At 39.9% G+C, this 24,752-nt stretch overlaps 1 protein-coding gene across 1 annotated transcript in view; it reads left to right on the top strand.

Moving 5' to 3' along the window:
* The window catches only part of LOC119496965 (ATP-dependent translocase ABCB1-like), a 28,655-nt gene extending 9,657 nt beyond the window's left edge, over positions 1-18,998 (top strand). Inside the window, exons 8-27 of the mRNA XM_037784668.1 lie at positions 338-509; positions 630-743; positions 1,443-1,553; positions 1,648-1,773; positions 2,421-2,624; positions 2,715-2,885; positions 4,332-4,493; positions 4,618-4,806; positions 6,788-6,934; positions 9,559-9,663; positions 10,356-10,433; positions 11,457-11,540; positions 11,681-11,884; positions 12,944-13,044; positions 13,178-13,318; positions 15,711-15,867; positions 15,968-16,165; positions 16,625-16,831; positions 17,595-17,741; positions 18,367-18,998. Coding sequence (XP_037640596.1) covers positions 338-509; positions 630-743; positions 1,443-1,553; positions 1,648-1,773; positions 2,421-2,624; positions 2,715-2,885; positions 4,332-4,493; positions 4,618-4,806; positions 6,788-6,934; positions 9,559-9,663; positions 10,356-10,433; positions 11,457-11,540; positions 11,681-11,884; positions 12,944-13,044; positions 13,178-13,318; positions 15,711-15,867; positions 15,968-16,165; positions 16,625-16,831; positions 17,595-17,741; positions 18,367-18,573 — 3,025 coding nt within the window. The 3' untranslated portion in view covers positions 18,574-18,998. The remainder of the gene's footprint in view (positions 1-337; positions 510-629; positions 744-1,442; positions 1,554-1,647; positions 1,774-2,420; positions 2,625-2,714; positions 2,886-4,331; positions 4,494-4,617; positions 4,807-6,787; positions 6,935-9,558; positions 9,664-10,355; positions 10,434-11,456; positions 11,541-11,680; positions 11,885-12,943; positions 13,045-13,177; positions 13,319-15,710; positions 15,868-15,967; positions 16,166-16,624; positions 16,832-17,594; positions 17,742-18,366) is intronic.
* The last annotated feature ends 5,754 nt before the right edge of the window (positions 18,999-24,752 follow it).

Here is a 24,752-nt window from a genome sequence, read left to right on the forward strand (position 1 = left end):
TATCAATCAATGCTGTGGATGGGGTATAATATTATATCAATATGAATATCTGTGCTGGAATATCCAAATACAAAGTGTTGCCCAAATTACAAGATTTTGACCATGTACTAACATGATGGAAAGTTATGAGACCAAATTTATTATTATTTAACAAAGCAAAACACCTGTGCAGGGCAAATAAATCTTCATTTATAAAGCGATCAAAGTCCAAGAAATAGCCCCTGCACAGCCTGTAACTGGATAAAACCCATTCAAAATCCATCCGTGTTTTCTACTAATGGCATTGCAATCTAATTTGCTTACTCAAGCTTGTGTCTGTGTGTCTGTTACACCACAGATATAATAAGAACTTGGAGGACGCAAAAAAGATGGGCATAAAGAAGGCGTTATCTGCTAACCTTGCCATGGGCTTCACCTTTTTGTTGATCTACCTGTTCCATGCTCTGGCCTTCTGGTACGGAAGTACACTCATCGTGGCTGGGGAGTACACCATTGGAACTTTACTCATTGTGAGTAGAGACATTATGACAGACTTTCTGATAATCTTTTGAGACTCTGAAAAAGACGGTTGCTGTAGCTAACACTGAAGTGTGGTGTGTGTGTGTGTGTGTGTGTTTGTGTCTCTTAAGGTGTTCCTTGCTGTGATTATTGGAGCGTTCACTATGGGACAGGCCGCTCCTAATGTCGAGACCTTTGCCAGCGCCCGGGGAGGTGCACATAAAGTATACAGCATTATTGATCATGTAAGGAATGCAACTTTTTTCCCTAGTGCACACAATGTCAAAAATGGTTTTACGCCTCTGCGCTGGCGATAGTCGTGGTCGGAGGCATTGTGTTTTCAGGTTGTCCATCCATACGTTCAATAGTCCGTATCATTCTCATAAACGGGATATCTCAAGCCAAGAGGAAATTTCTTCAAATTTGACATCCACCTGGACTCAAGGATGAACTGATTAGAATTAGGTGGTCAAAGGTCAAGGTCACTGTGACCCATAACTCAAGAATTCATACGCTAATTACGACAATTTCACACACCTGCCTAACAAGATGAAGTTATGTAGTGATGACATTTTGGACAGACACGGATGTAAACTGCAACCTGACTCGGAGGCATACAACCGTGAGGCGGTAATTCTAGTTTTAGATCTTTGGTTCTAGTTCTTTAGTTTTAGATCTTTAGTTTTTGCTGCTGGACAGTTGTCAGCTTGTATTACTGAACATGCACCCTGGCCCTCTGGGAAGCCGCTTTGATGCAGCCGACATCTTGGAGTCAGAGATGTTGGATTTTGCTCTAATTGGAGCACCTGCTGTCAGGTCATTTGGTTGATATTGCACAGCTGTGGCTCTCCCCTCTCCCAATCAAGTTCTTTATCCAACTGTGGCCAAACTGTAAACAAAACCAGAGCTGAGTTCTTATAAGTAAAAAACTCTTTTCTCAACAGAAACCGGCTATAGACAGTTATTCAGAGGCCGGCTTCAAGCCTGATTCCATCACAGGAAACATAGAGTTCAAGAACATCCACTTCAGCTACCCATCGAGACCGGACATCACAGTACGTTTCCCACAGACACTGTTGACTGAACTCTAAAACAGACATTATATTACTTCAGCCTGTATCTCATCACTGACATTGTTGTTATTTGTAGGTATTAAATAACTTCTCTCTGAGTGTGAAGAGTGGACAGACCATTGCCTTGGTGGGTAGCAGCGGTTGTGGTAAAAGCACCACAATCCAGCTGTTGCAGAGGTTCTATGATCCTAAAGAAGGATCGGTAAGTGATATTTCTAAACCACTTAATTCAAAGGAGTGATTCAGTATTTGTCATCATATCCACTCTACTATAGTTGAGACTTAAGAGTACTCCACCAATTTAGCATTGCACTCCTAGAACATTTTGTCATTTGATAAGAGCAGGTGTCACACAAAATAAAGGATCAGGGTAGTGTTTTATTTCAGTCCATTTACTGCAAATCATGTATACGCTGTGTTATTGCAGGTTACACCATCATTTTTTTCCTGCTTCCCAGGCAGATATTTGTTTCCATTAATTTTACATTGATATGAAAATCTACTTTGTGAGTCTTGAAGCTTGCTTAAAATACAGTAAACCGTGAATATCATGTCTGCATTTGTAAATACTGTTTTTTGTCATGCTACACTGAAAATTAGGGCTAGTCATCACTGTGAGGTTGCCAGGCAACCAACAGAAACTCCAGGAAGTCACTGCGCTCAGCTTCATATTTATCGCACAAACATGAGAGTGGTATCGTATCTTCTCATCTAACTCTCGCCAAGAAAGCAAATGAGGGTATTTCCCAAAATGTCAAACTATTTTTTAACAACAACAGAGGAGATGCTTTGTCAATTATGCATGTTATTTAGATTAAGTGCTGTGTCTGTTTGACTCCTGCCTTTTAGGTGAATATTGATGATCACAACATCCGTTCTCTTAACGTCCGCTACCTGAGAGAGATGATCGGAGTGGTGAGTCAGGAGCCCATCCTCTTTGCCACCACCATCGCTGAGAACATCAGATACGGCCGACTAGACGTGACTGAGAATGAGATCAAACAAGCTGCCAAGGAGGCTAACGCTTATGACTTCATTATGAACTTTCCTGATGTATGACTGTATTTATGAATCCCTCTCCTCTGTGCTTATCAAGAACTCTGTCCACCACTTACTAATATTGAGACTCTTATCGTTGAGCAGAAGTTTGAGACGATGGTTGGAGACCGAGGGACTCAAATGAGTGGAGGACAAAAGCAGAGGATTGCGATTGCTCGAGCTCTAGTCCGCAACCCCAAAATCCTTCTGTTGGACGAAGCCACATCCGCTCTTGATGCTGAGAGTGAGACCATTGTGCAAGCTGCACTCGACAAGGTACAAATACACACAGACGTACATGCTCATTCAGAGCACAGCATGAGGGCTTACTTTGCACTTTAACACTGACACAGACCTTTTTAAAAAATGCAGTTAAAAAGTTGATATAAATTAGATTACTTTGGTTTACTCATTTCTTAAGCACATGAACGGAGGAAGGGAAATAACTCTGGATTTGCATTTACACCTTTTAATGCCTAATGATTTAAATAAGGGCTTTTCAGGTGTTTGATCTGGGAAGTTGATTTACCTGAAAAAAAGAATGATCCGCTGATTTACAGATGTTAAGTCTATGGGAAAAAGTCTTTTTGGGCCCAATGTCATCACATGACGGACCCGGAAGTTGTAATTCTTTGGCGACTATGTAAAATTTGCTTCTGCCCCAGCGCTCTTCCTGGTGGCTTGGCTTCCTCACACTGTCACACTGTTACATTTTTTGGCCCCTAAAGATAAATATTAATATCAATAAAATTTGGATTATTGGCTCTATCTCAGCCTCTACCTAAAACTCACTCAGGCTGGAATGCAAGGCAGTAACAGTACAAGCTCTCTATGTTGCACAAGGCCGGTGGCACGCTGTGTCTTAATTAAAGGAACACTTGGATTAAATCAAGTTTTGACAGCTTTACTAGATTGCATTGAATACATGGTATTTCGAATGCTGAACCAAAATTCTTTCAAGTTGGTAGTTTAACTTGAATTAGCAGCAATAGTAAGTACTTAAAATAACACTATGAGGGTTTAAAGTGTTAATAATGATCCAAAATCTCTCAAATTATAATTCTCACCATGCATGCACTTGTTTATAAGTATCGCTGGATGTCTACTACTGTGGAAGACTAGTGGTGTAGAATGTAAACACTTTTGGTTTGTTTAGAAGGGGAATTAAAATTGTTGGATTTAACCAAAAAATATGATGAAATTAATATTGCACAATTATTAACAGTTGCCAACAATACTATGCCTCACACGGGGCACCATAAATGTTGGGGTCGCAGATAGGAACTAGTCTAGTCATTCGAAAATATTAAAGATCATTATTAATATGAATAAAATTAATATGAATAAATTATCAATATATAGGAATAATAACGGGACACCAAATTATGTTAGTACATAAGCTCAAAAGATATTCAAATTTCTATCAAAAGTAATTAATAATTATCAAAATAATTATTAATTATATTGTTAGCATGCATGCAAATAAGATAAACATTACAAACATCAGCAAGTTAGCTTGGTTATTGTGAGCATGTTAGAATGCCGATGTTAGCATTAAACTCAAAGCACCGCTGTGCAATCTCGTAGAGCCACAGGCCATAGACTCTTATTACTTATATTAAAATGTGTCAACTGCAAACATGTATGTTTATAAACTGTATGTACAATTTGTGTAAATGTAAGCATAGACACAAAAATTCGGACACTTATCTTTGTGTGCAGGTCCGACAGGGTCGTACCACCATAATTGTTGCCCACCGCCTCTCAACCATCAGAAACGCTGACGTCATCGCTGGCTTCCAGAACGGTGAAGTTGTAGAGCTGGGAACTCACAGCCAACTGATGGAAAAACAGGGAGTCTACCATACACTGGTTACCATGCAGGTAACATAGACACTCATAAACACTTTGACACACCATTTGGTTGGGCTTTAACTCAAGGGGAACTTTGTAATGGTCAGGCTTTGATATTGTTTGTATCTGGTTCCCTCCCGTCTCTCTGCTGCAGACCTTTGAGAAAGCCAAGGAGACGGAGGAGGCAGAGTGTGAGCAGTCTGCGGATGAGAAGAGTCCGTTAGTCAAGTCCCTCCCTCGGTCTTCTCTGCGCAGGAGGAAGTCAACAAGAGGTTCCTCCTTCTCTGCCTCAGAGGGAGACAAAGAGGTGAAAGAAAAGTTCAAGGATGACGGGATAGAAGAGGTGAGCTGTGGTGCAACATCTCTGTGGTTTGAGTGGCTGTGTCAACATTGTCAACATGGTCTTTGCAAGCTATACAATATGGTGTACTCTCAGAGTCCAACCACACTATTACCTGATGCCCATATATCGTTGGATGCCAAAAAGGCTTTTGACAGGGTCGACTTAGATTTTCTTTATTCAGGCCTTAAAGCTGAAGTAGGCGAGATTGGAGCAAATATGATTAAAAAATGTATTTTTATAAAATGGTCACTATGTCGTGACAGTAGTACATGAAACAGGTAACCTGAAAAAAATTATGCACCTCTGATGAGCTGATCTGAGGTCTGCTGTCCAGCTGCTGTCTATGAGAGCCGGCTGTCAATCACTCGCAAACTCCGACCAAACGGTCAAACTAGGCAGCGCTGATCAAATATGAATCATTATTATGTTACGTTAATGACTATTTCTCGCCTCAAATGTTTTCAGAATCATCTTGTAGTGTACTGTTTAGCTGTAAAATGAGAACGTTTGTAACGCGGCCGCCATTGTAAAATCTGTTGAAGGAACACCAAGTTCCGGTCACATGACCGGAGCACAGCCAATAGGAACGCTCTCTCAATGAAATGACCTGTGATTGGTCAAAGTCCCCCGTCACGGGCTAGATTTTTTAAAGCCTGATAACAGAGCCATGATGAGGTGCAGAAGTCTTGTTATCTCACAGAACACTTAAATTGCTGAATATGCTGAAAAGTTATCATGGAATTTTTGCCCAATGATGCCAAAAATATACTGCCTACTGCCACTTTAACGGGTTTAGTTTTGGTGAAAAATGTACTGCATGGGTGAGGTAATTATACCTGTTTCTAACTCTTTTGGATCCAAATACTTTACGTCACGACAAGGGACAAATCAGGGCTTTTCCCTCTCTACTCTTTAATTTGTTCTTCCTATCAAATCCTTAGCTATTGCTTTGCATGGTTTGATTGGTCATGATGGGATTTAAAGAGTGGGGGAGGGAGCACAAGATCTTGTCATATGCTGATGATTTATTATTATATGCGTAAAATCCTGCCAACTCAATACCAAATATTACGTCTGTTCTGAGGGAGTATGGAAGGGTCGCTGGTTACAAACTGAACTTATCTAAAAGGGAACTTTTACCACTAAACACTGTAGCCAAGGGTATCTCATAGTCACAGTTTCCATTCAGGGTTATACTGCTGCACTGGATAGGTGGTCCTATCTCCCCATTTCTCTGGTGGGTAAAATAAGAGCAGATAAAATTAATAATAGGGCTTTCAAAGTTAACGCGATAATGCGATTTTTAAGTTGTAGTAGGCTCAGTTTTAAAGCCAGAGTGAAGATACTGGCCTCATATGAACCTAGAAAAAAACTAATGTTATTTTTTTAATCAATTGACAACCATAATTAACATACTTCCAAAATTTGGGTTTCTATTCAAACTATCCCTATCCTGATTAGGAAACGTTTTTGTGACGGTTTATAAAATTCCATCCCGTTTCATCTGGAATAAGACGAAACCCAAGAATTAGAAAAGATTATCAACAGTTGGCCAATCGAAGAAATGGGACTAACTAAATTCCAGGATTACTATTTGGCCTCTCTTACCTCAGTATCTGTTAGCTCTGATAGTGATCCAGTTTGAGTACAGGTGGAGCAGGCTTCGTGTTGTTCCATCTTTAGCAGATCTTATATTTTCTGCCTCTGAACTATGTACACGATAACCCTACTGTAATATTTTCTAATTAGAAAATATTTTCTAATTTTGTCCAAATTAGAAAATATTTTTGATGGCTCTGTACTTGCTCCCGTTTCCTAACCGCTCTTTCCCCCCATCTTTCCCCACATTCCAGCAGTTACGTATACTAAATTCAGTTTATCAAAGTCTCACTTTCTGAAGCTCTTCCTGAAGAAAAACGTGAGGAAGGCCAAAAGAAAGAAATGAGATGTGACTCAGCTCTTTCTCTCTCTCTTTCTGCAGGATGAAAATGTTCCCCCTGTGTCGTTGCTTAGCGTGATGCGTCTCAACATTTCCGAGTGGCCATACATTTTGGTGGGGACCATCTGTGCCATCATCAACGGAGCAATGCAGCCACTGTTTGCGATCATCTTCTCCAAGATCATCAATGTATGTTACTCTTACTATGTGTACCATGCCCAGCCTCCAACGCTGTGTCCAGTTCTTTTAATACATCCATGTTTTGGCCACTACGAAAGTCGGGATCAACGACCGGCGCTGGTGGCTTGGTTTGTACACCAGCCATTATGCACATAAATACAGAGTACGTCCCCCGTTGCTCTTACTGCACCAGTCTTTCCTTCGGTCCAGGCGGTGGATGTGTGGCCTACTGGCTGCACAGCAGTGTTGAGTATCAGCGGGTGAAGCCAGAGGTGCATCTCAATTCTCTTATTTGTCGTTTCCTCGCTTGAAGTTGTTCTGGTGCGCTATCTTGGAGACCGCTCCAAAGCTCTTATTTCTGCACAGAGGAGCGAGGATCGAGGATCGAGGAGGGATCGAGGAGGAGCGATGAGCAAAGATACCCAAGAGCAGCCTTCACGGAAATCTTTTAGTGGCCGACACACCCCCTTATTGGATATCAGTTACTGATTGGACAATGCTGCCGATTGGACTGACCTGATAACTTTACTTCTCAACATCACTGAAGTTTCATACCGGAGTGAAGACAGATCCCAGATTAAACATTTTATATTTAGGTGTCTTCTGATTCACCATCTAGTTAAAATCTGTGTTAATTGTATCTCTGAACAGCAGCAGAAAGACCTGCAGTATGTCTCCTTCACACACCGCGAGTGAAGCAGCCTGTCACCGAAAGGGGTTTATAGTACCTGACAAACGGGTCTAAAACATCTTTCTGCATTTATTAGAAAGATTTTTCTTTTCATGATCTGTTATTTCCCCCGTTAACTTTTATTAAGGAAACAATTAAAGTCAGAGAGAGAAGGAGAGTCTGTCTGACAGCAACAAACACCTTTTACATAATTTATCCTCATTTCCATTCAGTCACATGTGAGGCTGATAATTCCTGAAAGTCGGGTTTGATATGAGTTATATCATTTACATTTTCCCTGAAACATTCAGCCTAATAAATAATGTCCAGTGTTCAAAAGACACCATAGTCATATTCTGGGTTATTAAATAATGAATTCACAATCAGAATATCAATAACTACAGACACTTATAATGAATAAATAATATAAAGATATTGTGCCAGTATAAATGGTTCCTGAGCCTCTAAACAGGACTCAGGGTGCATCCCAAAGCTCTTAATTGCATCCACATTTCCCTCACTTGCGTCTTTTCCTTGTGTCTTAGTCCCTCCCACCGGGGAAGCATGGGGCCTTTCCCATTTCCGATTTTATACGGCTCGATTCCTCTCCTCGACTCCTCTCCTCGCGTCTTAGTCCCACCCACAGGAGATGCGAGCGGAGGAGGCGAGGAAAAGACACGAAGAGAGAGGAAGAGAGGAAATATGTTTTAAGACACATGAGATGCTGTTTCCTCTGAAGCGTCACGTGAAGCAACATCCGTTTCTGATGACAGCAGCAGCTGATCACAGCTGATCACAGCTGGATCAGCTGTCAGTCGGCTTTAACCGCTGTTTATGTCTGAACTGATCTAATACTAATAATGACACTCAGTTATTCTCAGTGGCAGAGCAGCAGTGTTTTCTCTCTGTAGCCTGTTACCTGTTTAACAAACACCTGCACATGATAACAGCTGCAGTCTGTATTTCTACTGTGGACTGAGTCCTGCTTAGAGGACCAGGAACCATCTCTACTGGCACAATATCTTTATATTATTTATTCATTATTAGCGTCTGTATTTATTGATATTCTGACACTAGAAATTATGTATTAGGCTAAATGTTTCAGGGAAATGTAAATGATGTAACTCATATCAAACCCGACGCTCAGGAATTATCAGCCTCATTTGACTGAATGGAAATGATGATAAATGATGTAAAAGGTGTAAAAGACAGACTCTCCTTCTCTCTCTGACTTTAACTGTATCCTTAATAAAAGTTAACAGGGGAAATAACAGATCATCAAAAGAAAACTCTTTCTAATAAATGAAGAAAGTTGTTTGAGGTCCGTTCGTTGTCAGCTGTTATAAAGCTCTTTCAGTGTCAGACTCTTTCACCCGCGGTGTGTGAAGCAGAGATACTGCAGGTCCTTCCACTGCTGGAACACTTCACCATCAACATGGTCTGTTTGTTGTTCACACCTACAGTTAACACAGGTTATAACTAGATCGTCAATCAGAAGACAAGTAAACTATAAAACTTTAATCTGTGAACTGTCTTCACTCTGGTATGAAACTCCAGTGACGTTGATGTATCAGATCAGTCCGATCGGCGAAGCGTTCAATCAATAAATGATATCAAATAAGGCTTGTGAAACTGTGGTAAGGTGAGCAGCAGAGTGCAAAACCCTGGTACCCCCAGCCGCCGTCTGACTTCCGTTGCTCCTAAAATTGTGTTATTATGGTAAGGATGGTCTCTGTGCGAGGTGAATGGCATTACAATGGTTTTGCACTCAGCGGCTCACGTTACCGCAGTCTTGGAAAAAGAAGAGTGAGAGGAGAGGTACTCAGTTGGTTGCAATCTGCAACCACACCACTAGATGCTGCCAAATCCAACACACTGTACCTTTAATGCTTCATGTTAATTGCAACATTTGTCAGATGTTGTATAAAGCTACAAATTAGCTGTTTATTTCCTCTCCTCTCAGGTGTTTGCAAGTACAGATCCAGCGGTTGTCAGCCAGGGAGCCTCATTCTTTTCTCTGATGTTTGTTGTTATTGGAGTTGTAAGCTTTGTCGCCATGTTTCTACAGGTAACCGTGTACACACACAAACACATGCATGTTGACGTACATTCATTTCCTGGGTGTGTTCATTAACCCTCAAAGGAATAGTTTGACATTTTGGTAAATACACTTATTTGATTTCTTGCTGAGAGTTAGATGAAAGGATACCATTAGACCATACACCATAGACCACACACAATAGAGAAGATACCAATACACATTTCTGTACAATACATTTGAAGGTATACAACCAGCAGCTGGTTAGTTTAGCTTAGCATAAAGACTGGGAACATGACTGTCTTCTGGCTGTTGCTGTGTTTGTACTGGACAGACATGAGAGTGGTATCAGTCTTCTCATCTAACTCTTGGCAAGAAAGCAAATAAGCGAATTTCCCAAAATGTGGAACTGTTTCTTTAACCATATATGCCCAAACCCAAATTACTTTAATTTTACTTCTAACCTTTTAACTAAAACCAAGAATGGTTAAAAATATGCAAACCTTGATACCGATCACATAAGCTTACAGTGTGATATTACGAGAGTGCCTCTACAAGTGTAACATGGACACACACACACAAACACACACACACACACACACACAAATGCTTTATCCAGATGATAGTATTGCAGTATAAACACATGTAGGTGCTGTGATAGTCACAGAAGTTCATGTCAATCTGCAGGTGTGCTCATGTATTGTATCTATAACATTTAACAGGGCTTCTGTTTTGGTAAATCTGGAGAGATTCTGACCCTTAAACTGAGACTCGGGGCCTTTAAGGCCATGATGAGACAAGTGAGTGGCCTCTCTTTCTTTCTCCTCTCCTCTGCTATCTATCTGTCAGTGCTATTAAATTCAATTAATATATAATAACTAACAATAATTTTCCAAACTTTCACTTTGTTAATTATTTAGTAATGTTTAATGTTACAAATGGTTTTAAATAGGGCTGTTAATCGATCCAAATATTTAATCACGATTAATCGCATGATTGTCCATGAATAATCACGATTAATCGCATATTTTTTATCTGTTCAAAATGTACCTTAAAAGGAGATTTGTCAAGTAATTAATACTCTTATCAACATGGGAGTGGGCAAATATGCTTGCTTTATGTAAATGTATGTATATATTTATTATTGGAAATCAATTAACAACACAAAACAGTGATAAATATTGTCCAGAAACCCTCACAGGTACTGCATTTAGCATAAAAAATATGCTCAAATCATAACATGGCAAACTCAAGCTCAACAGGCAACAACAACTGTCAGTGTTTCAGTGTGATGACTGACCTATGACTTGACCCAAACTGCATGGGATTATCATAAAGTGAGCATGTCTGTAAGGGGGAGACTCATAGGTACCCATAGAACCCATTTTCATTCACATATCTTGAGGTCAGAATTAAGGGACCCCTCTGAAAATGACCAGGACAGTTTTTCCTTACCAAATTTTGGCGCAAGTTTGGTGCGTTATTTAACCTCCTTCCCGACAAGCTAGTATAACACTTGGTTGGTACCAATGGATTCCTTTCATATGGTAACAGTATCTTCACTCTAGCTAAAACTGAGCCCGGGACAATCTCCGAAAGATCGATTGCCTTAATGCATTAAAGAAATTAGTGGCATTAAAACAAATTTGCGTTAACGCGTTATTATTGCGTTAACTTTGACAGCCCTAATTTTAATACAACAGAAGTCAGAAGAATATGGCTCTCAAATTGCTGTTTTATATTGAAATTATTTTAATTCCAAGTGAGTGTATTCTATCTTTTTCCATGGCCAATGGAAAATGTTAATCCCTGTTTGCTTGTAGGACCTCGGCTGGTATGACGACCCCAAAAACAGTGTTGGAGCGCTCACCACGAGACTGGCCGCAGACGCAGCCCAAGTACAAGGGGTTAGTCTCAACAGCGGTCTCTCACACTCACACTCACACACACACAACTAACAAAGCTATTTGCCAAAGACTCAACGAATCATCTCAGAAAATCAGTGATCTTCTAATCTGCTTTGTTCCCATCTTTCACATCTGCTCAGGCAACAGGAGTACGTTTGGCCATGCTGGCCCAGAACATAGCCAACATGGGCACCGCTATGATCATCTCCTTTGTCTACGGCTGGGAGCTGACCCTGCTCATCCTGGCTGTGGCGCCCATCATTGCATTGGCTAAAGCTGTGGAGATGCAGGCACTCACCGGACACGCTGCCGAAGACAAGAAGGAGCTGGAGAAGTCTGGAAAGGTATTCAGTGTCGGGTGTGCCAGAGTAACATACAAATTCCTTTTTTATGACTCTAATAATAACAATAATAGTAAATTGGACTTGTAATGAAGGCGTGGATGAGGGCCACGGAGTCAGAGAGTGATGGCTGGAGTCTAGAAATGTTTTTGAGGTGGTAGAAGGTGGATTTTGTGATGGATTTAATGTATGACTGAAATGAAAAGGTAGAGTCCAGGAGGTTGCGGACCTCGGAGGATGGGCAGATGGAGCTGCCATCCACGTCTAGGAGGAGATCTCGAACCTTCTGGAGCAGTGCTTTAGGGACCACAACCATGAGCCCTGTTTTGCTGCTGTTGAGTTTGAGAAAGTTAGATGACATCCATGTAGATTACATCCAGGCAGTTGACTAGGGACTGTATCAAAAGCTATGGAGAGGTCAAGGAGGATGAGGATGCTGATGTGGCCGGAATCAGCTGCGATGAGGAGGTCGTTTGTGATTTTGATGAGGGCAGTCATCAAAATCTAAATCTGTGCTGTGGTGAGGTCTGAATCCAGATTGTAGGGGTTTATAGAGCTCATGGTTGGACATATGCTGATGGATTTGGGCAGCAACTGCTCTTTCCAGGATTTTACTGAGGACAGGAAGGTTGGAGATCAGCCAATAGTTGTTTAGGTCCTCCGAGTCGAAGCCTTGCTTCTTAAGGATGGGGGTGATGGAGGCCGTTTTGAAGCTGGAGGGGACCATGCCGGATTCCGAGGAGGAGTTGATGATGTCGACCATGGTAGGGCACAGGGCGCGTAGACATGCCTTAATCAGGGCTATGGGCATAGGGTTCAGGGAGCAGGTGGAGGGTTTAGCCTTAGTGACTAGCTTAGCCACTTGAGGAGCATCCACAGGGACGAAGGAGGATGGACAGTGCTGAGGCAGGCGTGTGGTGGAGGGAACAGTGACTTTTGGTGCATGTGGAGGGGTAGGGGGAATCGCAGAAGCTAAAGGTAGATGAAGTCAAGCACAATTTATTAAAACACTAACCTTGTGATATACAGTAGATATAATGTTTGTATGGTTTGTCTCTACAGATTGCTACAGAGGCCATCGAGAATATCCGTACTGTCGTCTCTCTTAACAGAGAACCCACATTTGAGTTGTTGTATCAGGAAAACCTCAAAGTACCACTCAAGTATGAGAAATTAAACCACAGATCCATCATCTCCATGGGATATATGAACACAAATTATAATGTATTTGAATCAAATTTGATTAATTTGAGGAGTGATCTCTCTGATGCCACCTTTCTCTGACTCTCTGTACAGGAACTCCCAGAAAAACGCCCATGTACATGGTATTACCTTCTCCTTCACCCAGGCCATGATCTACTTTGCTTATGCAGGCTGTTTCCGCTTTGGAGCTTGGCTCATTTTGCAAAGAAGGATGGATTCTGAGGGAGTATTCCTGTAAGTAAACAGACTATATGACTTTGTCTTGTCTCTTAATCTGGAGATCAAAATTAGTTTATGATAAACAAGATGAACAGTTTGCATGTACTCAGAGGTTACAGCAGCATACAGTAACAGTAAGAATAACGCATTCCTGTTGGGATGAGAAGCTGTTTATATGGCCTTTAATCATTAACCAGGCCTGAAAGTATGTGAGGGGTCACTGTGAATGGGTTAGCTCCAAACACAGAGGACATAGTCACACAAGACACTGTACCTTTGGTGATCTAACAGACACACACACATGTTTTAGAATGCCAGCGTAACTAAGCCACCGCCTTCATTTATATTCTACCTCTTACACAAAGAAGAAGTCCAAAGGTCATTGCACCTTGGGCTTATGAAGAATCATAAAACTATAAAACACAGAAATATTAACTCCTCTCCCACATGGAGCATTTTATACAAACACATCATTGTAAACTCTCAGGTTTGTATTTGAGATTCTTTCCAAGATCCCAAGGTTTCCAAAGACACCCAGTGTGTCAGGCTGAATTAAATGTATTTAAAGGGATACACAAGACATATATAATTGTCTATTTGGTGTAATTGTGCAATCATAAAAAAATTGGGATGTAAATATTTCACTCAATATCAGAATGATGTAGATTATAGAAATAGAAAAACAAGCAGATACAGAAAACATTATATTGTATGAAATGTTATCAGTGTGGAAACAACCTCTCTATGGCTGTACCCAGGCACAGTGGTGCTTTGAGCTAAATGCTAACAGCAGCATGTTGTAGCAGGGATATCATGATCACCATTCTAGTTTAGTGTGTTAGTGTGTTAGTATTAATATTAACTTATTAGCACTAAACACAAAGTGTAGCTGAGGCTGATGGGAATGTCATGAGTTTTGCAGGTTTTTGGTCATAAACCAAAGTATTGGACAAAATGAAGGGGAACGTGAATCTTAACCAAATATCACTGCAACCCATCCAATATTTGTTAAAGGTGATAAATATGGGATTGGTAGCATTTCTGTTGCCACTCAACGGCTCTCAACATGGTAACGGCGAGCCAGCGGCTCACAGCTAACAGTGCTAACAGCGCTAACGGTGCAAACAATGGCGAAAGTGCTGACAGCGATAATAGTGTTTACCTGGAGGGACCGGAGGGTGAATGTTACGAATCCATGACAACTGACAGCGTTATCAGCTGTAGGCTAACCGCCTTATGAGAGCAGTGCAGAGTGGCGGCCGTGAGCTAGCCAGTGGGGTACGCTCACATGCACGAACATGCACTAAAAGCGTGTGTGTGCGGCCGGCCCGGCTATGTCAACAAAGCGAGGAGAAACTTGGATTACAACACACACAGAGGAAGAGAGACTTCATTTTCTACTCAGGTAGACATTTCAATATTAACCTAGCAAATAGTTGTTTGCTGCTATGTTAATGCTTTGAATATTTAAATTCACCTGTAAGAATTATCACTGAACACTACAAATGTCAACCTCATGATGGCGCTAGGAACAGTCAGGGGATCATCAACGTCAGTAAGATTTATCCTCTGGGCAACATGAAAATTTCTGAACCAAAGTGGTTGACAGACTAACCGACCATCACTGCCATCCCTAAAGCCATGTTGCTAAAATGGTCCTAAAACCCAGAAATGAGCACTTATGGCTCCCTCGTCTGGAAGTCAATGTGATTTTTGAATGGGTTTTTAGTTAGATGCCTGAAAAAAGGACACAAGTTTAAGAGATTTTAACATTTTGTTCTACGTTACACAATACATCAGTAAATATCCCACTCATGAATTTTTAAGCTTTTACGTGTATTTAAAAAGGCGGTTGCTAACAAGTGGCTAAATGAGACTACAAAACGTCATCACGTTAACTCGAGCACCTTTACAGCCTTGTTTATATTCGCGCTGATTTGACCGTGGTGTAGTTTGTTTATAACGTTAGCTTTTTACTTCTGGTGATTGGATTTACACCTCAAAAAATCATAAAAGTGGTGTTCATTTGTGGAGATCATCTTACAGAACAAAACCTGCAATTGTCATAAATGTGTGTTTGCCACAGAGCTTATTTTATGTAATAATCCAAAACCCAATGGAAAAATACCTTTGGCTTTTTGTCGGGGGAACCCATGCGATTCTAATTTCCAGGTTGGCCAACAAAAAAACGTCATCCCTGGAGCACTCAGTGAAGGGGAAATTAAAAAGGGATATTAGAAACTTTAGGTGGCTAAAATGTAAAAGTAAATCGTCTTCTTCCATTCAACATTTGATAGAACTATATTCGCTATTTCATCTTTGCTTTGGTCAGTTGTCATTGGTCCATGTTAGCTTAGCTTTACATAATCCCAGCTAAAACTAACATGCGTTTGACTTTCTCTCCCAGTGTGGTTTCGGCTCTTCTGTACGGTGCCATGGCTATCGGAGAGGCCAACGCCTTCGCTCCAAACTATGCTAAGGCCAAAATCTCAGCTTCCCACCTCCTGATGCTGCTGAACAAAGAGCCCGCCATTGACAATCTTTCACAGGAGGGAGAAACACCGGTACATAACACAAAGCCCCACACACAGACAACAACACTTATAATACAGCTCTTTACACATGCTAACATGTCACTCTTATGTGTCTCCTTTAAAACCCCAGGACAATTTTGATGGTAACGTGCACTTTGACAATGTTAAGTTTAACTACCCATCGCGCCCTGATGTGCCCGTCCTCCAAGGGCTGAATCTGACGGTGAGAAAGGGAGAGACTCTGGCCTTGGTGGGGAGCAGCGGCTGTGGAAAGAGCACCACCATCCAGCTGCTGGAGAGGTTTTACGACCCCAGAGAGGGGAGAGTGGTGAGAAGACAACTACACACCCACTCTCTGTGTAACTGGCTGATAACACTTGTTATCAACACTTGCTAGGCTTATAGGCCTACTTGTACTTAATCTTTTGATCGAGATATACTTAAGAAAAGTATAATTAAGTATCCTTGCCTTGTAGGCCAACAGAAAGGTATACCTGGCTTGTAGTTGTGCTTACTTTTTGATAAAGTAGCCACTAAAGTGTGTGGGGCAGCTATTTTCAGCTAAAAAGCTCTTAAAGCCCACTGCGCACTACCTGCTCAGCACTAAACAGCACACAGACAAAGATAGCAACTAGCTGGTGAACATAGTGGAGTATTTAGCAGGTAAAGAGTCAGATATTATACTCAGGAGTTGGTGGAGACCAAACAAATTCAGTTATTGCATGTTTTAGACATCAAGCCCCACCACTCCTTCTACAATAATTACTGCTAACATTTTCTCCTTCAGCTGCTGGACAATATGAATGCAAAAAAACTGAATATCCACTGGTTGAGATCTCAGATAGGCATCGTATCACAAGAACCCGTGCTGTTCGATTGCACCTTGGGCGAAAACATCGCCTATGGAGACAACAGCCGCACTGCAACCCAGGCGGAGATAGAGGAAGCTGCCAAAGCGGCCAACATTCACAGCTTCATAGAAGGCCTGCCAAAGGTAACTGCTGGGATGTTACACTAATGATCTGTTCTCAGTCATGACATAGCTGGAAATAAAAGGGCAGTGTGATGTTTTCATATCAAGCAGTTCTTTACAACATCTCACAACAGCCCTCTACTGGCAAATTGGGATATGGTGTTAAAAATTCAATAGATCTCTCTTTTCAGAATAAGAGTCCCTGTTACTTTATTTTACGGGTCCATCATTTCTTAATAATTTCCTAGGAAGTTTCCATGGATGAAATATGCAATTTGGCACTAATTATAGGTAAAGAAATGTAGACACAGTGTTCAAATTAGTACATTTCTAATCAATCAATTTCAAGTAATAGCTTGATTGAGTATTGTAGTGAGTGCGGAGCAGGTCAGCTGAACATGCAAAAATGTTAAATATGTGTAAACACATATGGAAAGTAAAGTTTCCAATAATTAATAAATAATGAATGAATATTTTAATAGAGATTTAATGTAGCAGTTCGTCCAAGAAAATTAATCTCAGTCAATAACTGCTTATGAACTCAACTAAATAAATCCTAACTAAAATAACAGTCTTAGACCCGTCTCTCTATTTTCATTATAAGTAGTACCAACATGGTTCTTTCTAGGAAATTACTGACCCGTCAAATAAAGTGCTTCCAGACCATTTCTTAGTACAAAGTATTTACAATGAAAACTGTTCACAGTGAGGTGTGTGGATTACAGGATGCATCTGTCAATATTTTGGTAACATGTGCCTCCTCTCTCTCTGCTTGTATGAGCAGAAGTACGACACTCAGGCAGGTGATAAGGGAACGCAGCTGTCAGGTGGCCAGAAGCAGCGTGTAGCCATAGCCCGAGCCATGCTGCGCAACCCCAAAGTGTTGCTCCTGGACGAGGCCACCTCCGCACTCGACACTGAGAGTGAGAAGGTGAGTATTGGGATGGGGGAAGGAGTCCTTCCCACTAATGATGCTGGTACCAGTAAGACCAATGAGCAAGGAAATGGGAATACAAAAATTAGTTATTTTGCTGAAATTTTACTTGATTAAAATTATGTGTAGAAATATCTTTTAAAGCAGATAATCAAATTTCAAATGCACTAAGCGGAACATTTGTTACGCATTGCACAGAGGTGTTAAAAGACACCATTTAACTTTTAGTCAGGTATTTTTATGTGATTATAAAAGAGGAAAAATAGAGCAGAGCTCTGAAATTTATTTTTCCTCCGTAAATAAATGGAAATTACTGTGCTCCCATCCTAATCAATAAACACTGATTACAAAGCATAAGATGATTAAAGATTAAAAATGTATGTACTCTCAGATTTTGAGAACAGTGCTGTAGTGGATGCATAAAGTGAACTCAATGCATCAAAATGAAAATTAATTCATGCATCATTAGAGTAATTTGCTGAGAATTCTCAGAATACAGTCTTTTAGCATCTCTCACCGTCTTGATAAACCTTGAGCCTCTCTAAAACACTATGGGGGCAGCCACATATATACTATACAGATAGTTTCTGTGAGGTCACTGGTATCATTCTGCTCTTTCCAGGTGGTGCAGGAGGCGTTGGACGAGGCCAGTAAGGGCAGGACATGTATCATTGTGGCCCACCGTCTATCCACCATCCAAAATGCAGACCGCATCGTTGTCTTCAACGGAGGAGTGGTGATTGAACAGGGGACACATCAACAGCTGCTGGCCGAAAAGGGAGTCTACCACATGCTGGTCACCAAACAGATGGGCCACAGGAGGGAATAAGAGGACGGGGAGAGGACACAAGCAGCTATACTACACCGATTGTTTTTTATTTTCATGTTTCCAGAGATATGTATGATTCCCTGCCAAGCTTCAGTGGAACAGTTCAGGTTCAGACCTGAAAAGACACAGGTCCAGGTCTTGTTGGGATATTTGACTCAGTGACCTTTTAGCCTTGTAAGAATCTTTAGCCCCTTTCACACAGCCTGTTCAAGGCAGGACTGTTGCGCTATTATTCCGCCTTGCTGTTCTGTATGAAAAACATGGAGATTGAATTTGGGGACGGAGTTGTTCCGCCGCTGAGCGCGGCTCTCTGAAGTGTAGATGGCGTTCAATACTGTTTTTATTTATTGATGAATTCATATTTCATTTGTAAATTCTTATTATAATTCTTCTTTTTATTGCCCATTAAAATGTCAAATAATGAATTACTTTGTAATTTAGTCCATTTATTCATAGATTAATAAATCAATTTGTAAACAAATTTATTAATGGCTGTTTTTATTGTACAATTGTTATTAATCAATTAAATGCTTTATTACTATTTATGTGACTCTTGTGGTCCTCCACAGTGCGTTGAGTTGAGCCAGTTTTTACTTCAAGCATCTTTAAAGTGAGGGAATGACAGTAATGTATCCAACTAAAAACATGTACATACATTTCAGGTTGTGGTGCGTCCTTGGGAATGATCACTTTGGATCTAAAATAAACTGTTTTTAAATTTTGGTCTCTTGGCTCAACTTGCCCCACATGAGGGGTAAGTCCTAGAAAGGTTAAAAGTTGATTAGCCTACATGATCATCTTTTTATTTATCCTTAATTATCCATTATTTGCAGTTTACATTGAGATTTACATAACAAGTTGAAGCATAGGGCGTTTTCATAGTAGGTACGACTGATCTGTACCGTGCTCTCGTTCTTCGGAGGCAGACCATTAAATTAGCGAAATAAAATAACAAACATTGCCCGACCCCAATGACTTCTATTGTTTGTATAAGAAACCTCTCGCCTGCCTTCCTGCTTTATCAATCATGGTCAAACAGTTCAGGGGATGAGATCGGCGCATGCTGCCCGCAGATACAGACATAGATATGAAACACTTATATCAAAGACTGTATAATAGGGTAATACTCACAGTTCCGCATCAATGTTAGTGAATATGACTGTACTTGACCATTGCATCAACACAGAATTGCAGAGTAGATCAGGCGGCTGGCGTGGTACCATGTGCTGCTCGATGAATCCACGTGGACAGCTTGTGGCCGTGTAGCAGCAGCAGGCACGCTGTTAAGACTCTCCATCGTGGCCCATCGTTGATGCAAGAAGTCGTCAGGATCAATGGGGTTCAAGCTCTTACTGTAGCGAACCTCAGCCAGTCAATGGTGAAGCGTGCTGTTGGGATTCAGCATTCAAAGATGGTGGCAAGAGACCACATGAAGAGACCATCTCCCTCCAATCTGCACAACTGGATTTGAGCACAATAATGACAACACCTTTGACCCTGGAACCACTTTCTCCAACTCCTCCAACTTTGAATTACCAACCTTTTCTTCCATGGATTGGTAACGTAATGGGCTTATCTTAGCATTAGCAATTGCACACAGCTGAGCAAGACTGTTCAACTTTGATTTGTGTGAATGTACCTGTATTGATATGTTTAATGTTATTCATTGAGTTTTACTGTTGTGATATTGTTGTAGTTAAGATATTTAGGTAGCTGACTTTGCCAATCCGATGTGTTTAGTTAATGCTTCACATAGACATGGTCTTGCATGCAAACTAACCATCTTTTCTAACCCACTGCATTATCTGACACACATTAAGATCACATACATAAACTGTGAATTAGTTTTAAACATAAACATACACATTCAGATAATCTCAACCCCCATATCACACCCCTTTGTCCTTCCTGAGCACATGTGCTCCAAAGAACAAAGAGGCCATGTGGTAACATGTTGGTGGCCATCTTTGATCCAGCCATCTTTGTAGTTTTACAGAGTCAGCCATATTGTCTGTAGGCACATGCAGACATCTTGAGACAAGTAGCCATCTTGTCTTTGTTTCTCTCTCTCTCTCACACATACACACACACACACACACACACACTGTGTTTGGCTTGTTTAGTTTAGTTATTTAGTTAGATTAATATTGTGTTTTACAACTTTATTATCTTGTAAATAAATGTTTGTGGATTATACATGCTAGTCTGTTTAATATTGTACAAGAGTGAATAATGCCAACTGCTGCTGTGTGAAGAACTCCACAATATCCTTCAACCTTTGCTATCTATTGCAATAGTGATTTTTGGTTATAGTTATTAATTTAATTATTAATCAAAGTTCCAAATTGATAGTTTAGTATATTTAATGAGACTTATCTATGAGACTACATTAATGTGCTATCATTTTCTCTTTGATCCAAAGATTGGTACCCCGAGGATGATTTAATATACATTAAATCATATTATTCAATATAATTAATAATTATTTTGATAGTTATTATTTACTTTGATAGCCATTTTAATGTCTTTTGAGCTTATGTACCAATATAATTTGGTGCCCTGTTATTATTAATATATATTGATAATTTATTCATATTAATTTTATTAATATCGATGATTATCTTTAATATTGTCTAATAATAAGACCTGCTCCTATCTGCGTCCCCAACAGTACTGATGTTTCCAGAAGCCTTTTATTTATGGAAAGAGAGATAACTGGTTGCTCTGTATATTCAACCATAAGACAAAGCAAATACAACAAAAATAGACTTTATATGCCTTCTGTGAATAAGAAATATTTATATATATGTTTCTTCTTTCTGTATAGGCTCCCATGTTTGTTTTGCAGCCTCCGTTGAAAAGTAGGAGTAGTTTCATTGATGATGGACATAAATTACTTGTTTCTGTGTTATTTCTTTGTGATACTTTGTAATATTTTGTAATACTATGGTGGTCATGTGATTGCCTCCCATTGGGTGTTGATAACATAAATATATATTCGTAGACGCCGCATTGACTCCTGGAGCGTACGTCCTCGTGGGCGCCATATTGGACCGGGCAAGACTGGCCTGTAAACAAATACAAGTGAACGGAGGAGCTGCCATTTTTCTGGATAAAAAGCACTATAACGTCTATATTTCTAAACCAATTTCAACAAGTCGTTTTATATTCAAACGTTTATGATATACGAGTTAACGTTACGTTTCTTTAATTTTTTTATGTGAAAAACTGTTAAATATGTTGAAGTTACTGCTTCCGGTTCCTGGAGAAAAAAAAAGCAATTCTAAAGCCTAAATTATAGTTATGCGTTAAGGTTACATGATATATTCCAAAATTCTACAGTCTGGTACCACTGACTCAGTGTTTACAATTTTAAAGCGTTCTACCTACATTTCAGAAGTGGCAGACAAAAAAAATTGAGTGGCCAGTAGAAATGTTCAGTGACCTGCCAGTGGCAGGTGAGGAAAAAGGTTCATTTCAGACCATAGATCTGGGACACACTTCCACAGAGGCCATCAGACAAATATCATATAGCAGATGTATTCATTGAATTTAATGTCTATGGGTAAACACAGATGTCTGTTGTATCAAACCACTGACAGTAGCTTCAACAAGAGGCAAGAGCTAAACAAAATAGTTTTCTAATCATAATGCTTTGTTTATATGTGATGAACAAACATCTAACACAGACAATCTCTCTTTTTCTGTCTTTTGTTACAGATGGTGCTGCTTGATCATGGAAATCCATTTGGAAATGTGTTATTTGTTGTTAAGAACTGCTGTTAATTGTTTGTTACATCACTACAGGTCTGCCATGGGTAACTGTGACGTCACTATTTTGGTGTGAGCGCCATCTTTTGGCCAACTTGGACTACTTCAATTCTTCCTTCAGTCCATGAGGAGGAACCACAGAGAAAAATAATGCATCATCCAGGAAAAAATACAGTTGATTTCAGGATATAAAGATGCAAGTTAGCTATGCAATTACACTGCCCTGACACTAATGAGATTATGAAACAAAAAAAATGACAGTTCAGATATTTTTTTGTAATAAAATAAAGACTAATCACAATTTTCTTTATTAATATTTGTATTACTTTTAAAATGAAATGGTATCTTTTTGCCCAGCTAAATTTAGGTGCTCAGTAAACTTTGAAGTGCAGTGGATGCTCCATAAGACAACATGTCAGTGTTTCCAGTGTAATGTGTGAAACCAATGATTAAAAATTATGCTGTTAGATTATTATTATTTTTTATAATTTCTGTATTATCACCATTATTTCAATAAATTCAGATCATAACTAATATTATATTAACATTTATTGTTACCATTGTTGATTAATATACTACTATTTGCCAGTTATTTGATTACTCTTATTAGTATGATATTGATAAGGTGCCTGAGAATTAACATAATAGTAATTGCAGTAGCAGTGTTAGTGTTAGCCTATAGATTGAAATCATGATCTCTAAAAACGGAGGAAGACATTTCACACACATTTGTACATTGTATTATATTATATTATATTATATAGGGACCTCTCTACAAGTACAGTATTAATCTTAACCAAGGAAAAAATAAGCCAAAGCTATACTTTACAAGCCTGAGTTTTTACAATACCTTATGATAAATAAATTATTTTCTATCACGCAAGTAATTCATGTCAGCCTACGGCACACACTCGTCTCCTGTGCGTCTAGCGGCAATTATAGCTTAACTATCGAGATTCTAAGTAACTGGAAACAAAACTTTATTTTTCTACTCCACGTAGATCATAAACCCTTTAATATAATAACGACTCATTGAAATCGGTTAAGAAATGTAGACGTTATAGTGCTTTTTATCCAGAAAACGGCAGCTCCCCCGTTTACTTGTATAGGGTTACAGGCCAGTCTTGCCCGGTCTAATATGGCGCCCACGTTGACGTATCGTCATAACGGGCTGAAGCGTCCAATGCTGCGCCTTCAAATGGGGTCGTGTTTAAAGCCTCGTCCACACTGGGAATGTCAAGAGCGCGTGGCGTTACCTGTTGTTTTTCATTTCGGCGTCCATGTTAACAGATTAGAGCAGCCACACTACCCGCATGAGACGCGCGTCTAACCAGGGCCTCCATTTCCTCTCTGTGTGAGGACAGTGAACCTGACCAGCAGCACAAGTCCATAGCGCAACTAAGGATCACCTTAATGCTCTGGCCATGCTCTCCCTGGAGAAGAAACTCCTCAGAGACATTTCGGACTTTAATAAGAAGGTCATTGGGAGGTTTACCACTCAGAAGGAGAGAAGAGCAACATTTTTCTACAAATAAGCTGTCAAAAATATGCAGGCTTTCTCACCGCATTGACTTTTCTTGTACATAGTTGTCCTCAGTCTCATTTGGTCATGGAGGCATCACAATTCAATTGAGACCGGTAAATTAATTGTATGGTTCTCGTTAACTGTATTTTATGTAGTATCAATATTTGTGGATGTGTTGTGGTTGTGCCTTTTGAGTAAGGTGAGAAAGTTTTGAAGCAGAAGTTTTGCTGGTGTTTACCATCTGTCCACCTCAGAGCACTTGAGTCCCGTGTTTACTGCATGTACATTCAGGTGTCAGCATAGCTTCAGGACTTAACAGCAGTATACCACCAGTACTGCTATCTCTACACCTCAGAGCACTTGAGTCCCGTGCTTATGTACATTCAGGTGTCTGCATAGCTTCAGGACTTAACAGCAGTATTCCTAATTACACTTCATGTTTACTTCCCCTGATCTTTACCTCACTATTGGTTTACCAAACAAAGCAAGGTCAACAGGGGCATCGCATTAAGTAAACATTTCTGTTACATGTTATATTGTTATATTACATTAGTATTGTATTACATGTTTATTATTGTATTAAAGTACATGCAGTGGTGCATGTAGTACTCAGATCTTGTACTTCAGTAAAAGTAGCAATACTACCATGCAGAAATACTGTATTTCAAGTAAGGGTCCTGCATTCAAATCCTGCTTAAGTAAAAGTGCACAAATATTATCATCTGAATATACTTAAAGTACCAAACATTAAAGTACACATTATGCAGAATAATGTATATTATTGGATTATACTTATTGATGCATTCATGTGTTCATCACTTTAATGTTGCAGCTGGTTATGGTGGAACTCATTTTAATGACTTTATATACTGCTGGGTAGTTT

The sequence above is a fragment of the Sebastes umbrosus genome, chromosome 11, assembly GCF_015220745.1.
Source record: "Sebastes umbrosus isolate fSebUmb1 chromosome 11, fSebUmb1.pri, whole genome shotgun sequence".
In the NCBI taxonomy this organism is placed as follows: Eukaryota; Metazoa; Chordata; class Actinopteri; order Perciformes; family Sebastidae; genus Sebastes; species Sebastes umbrosus.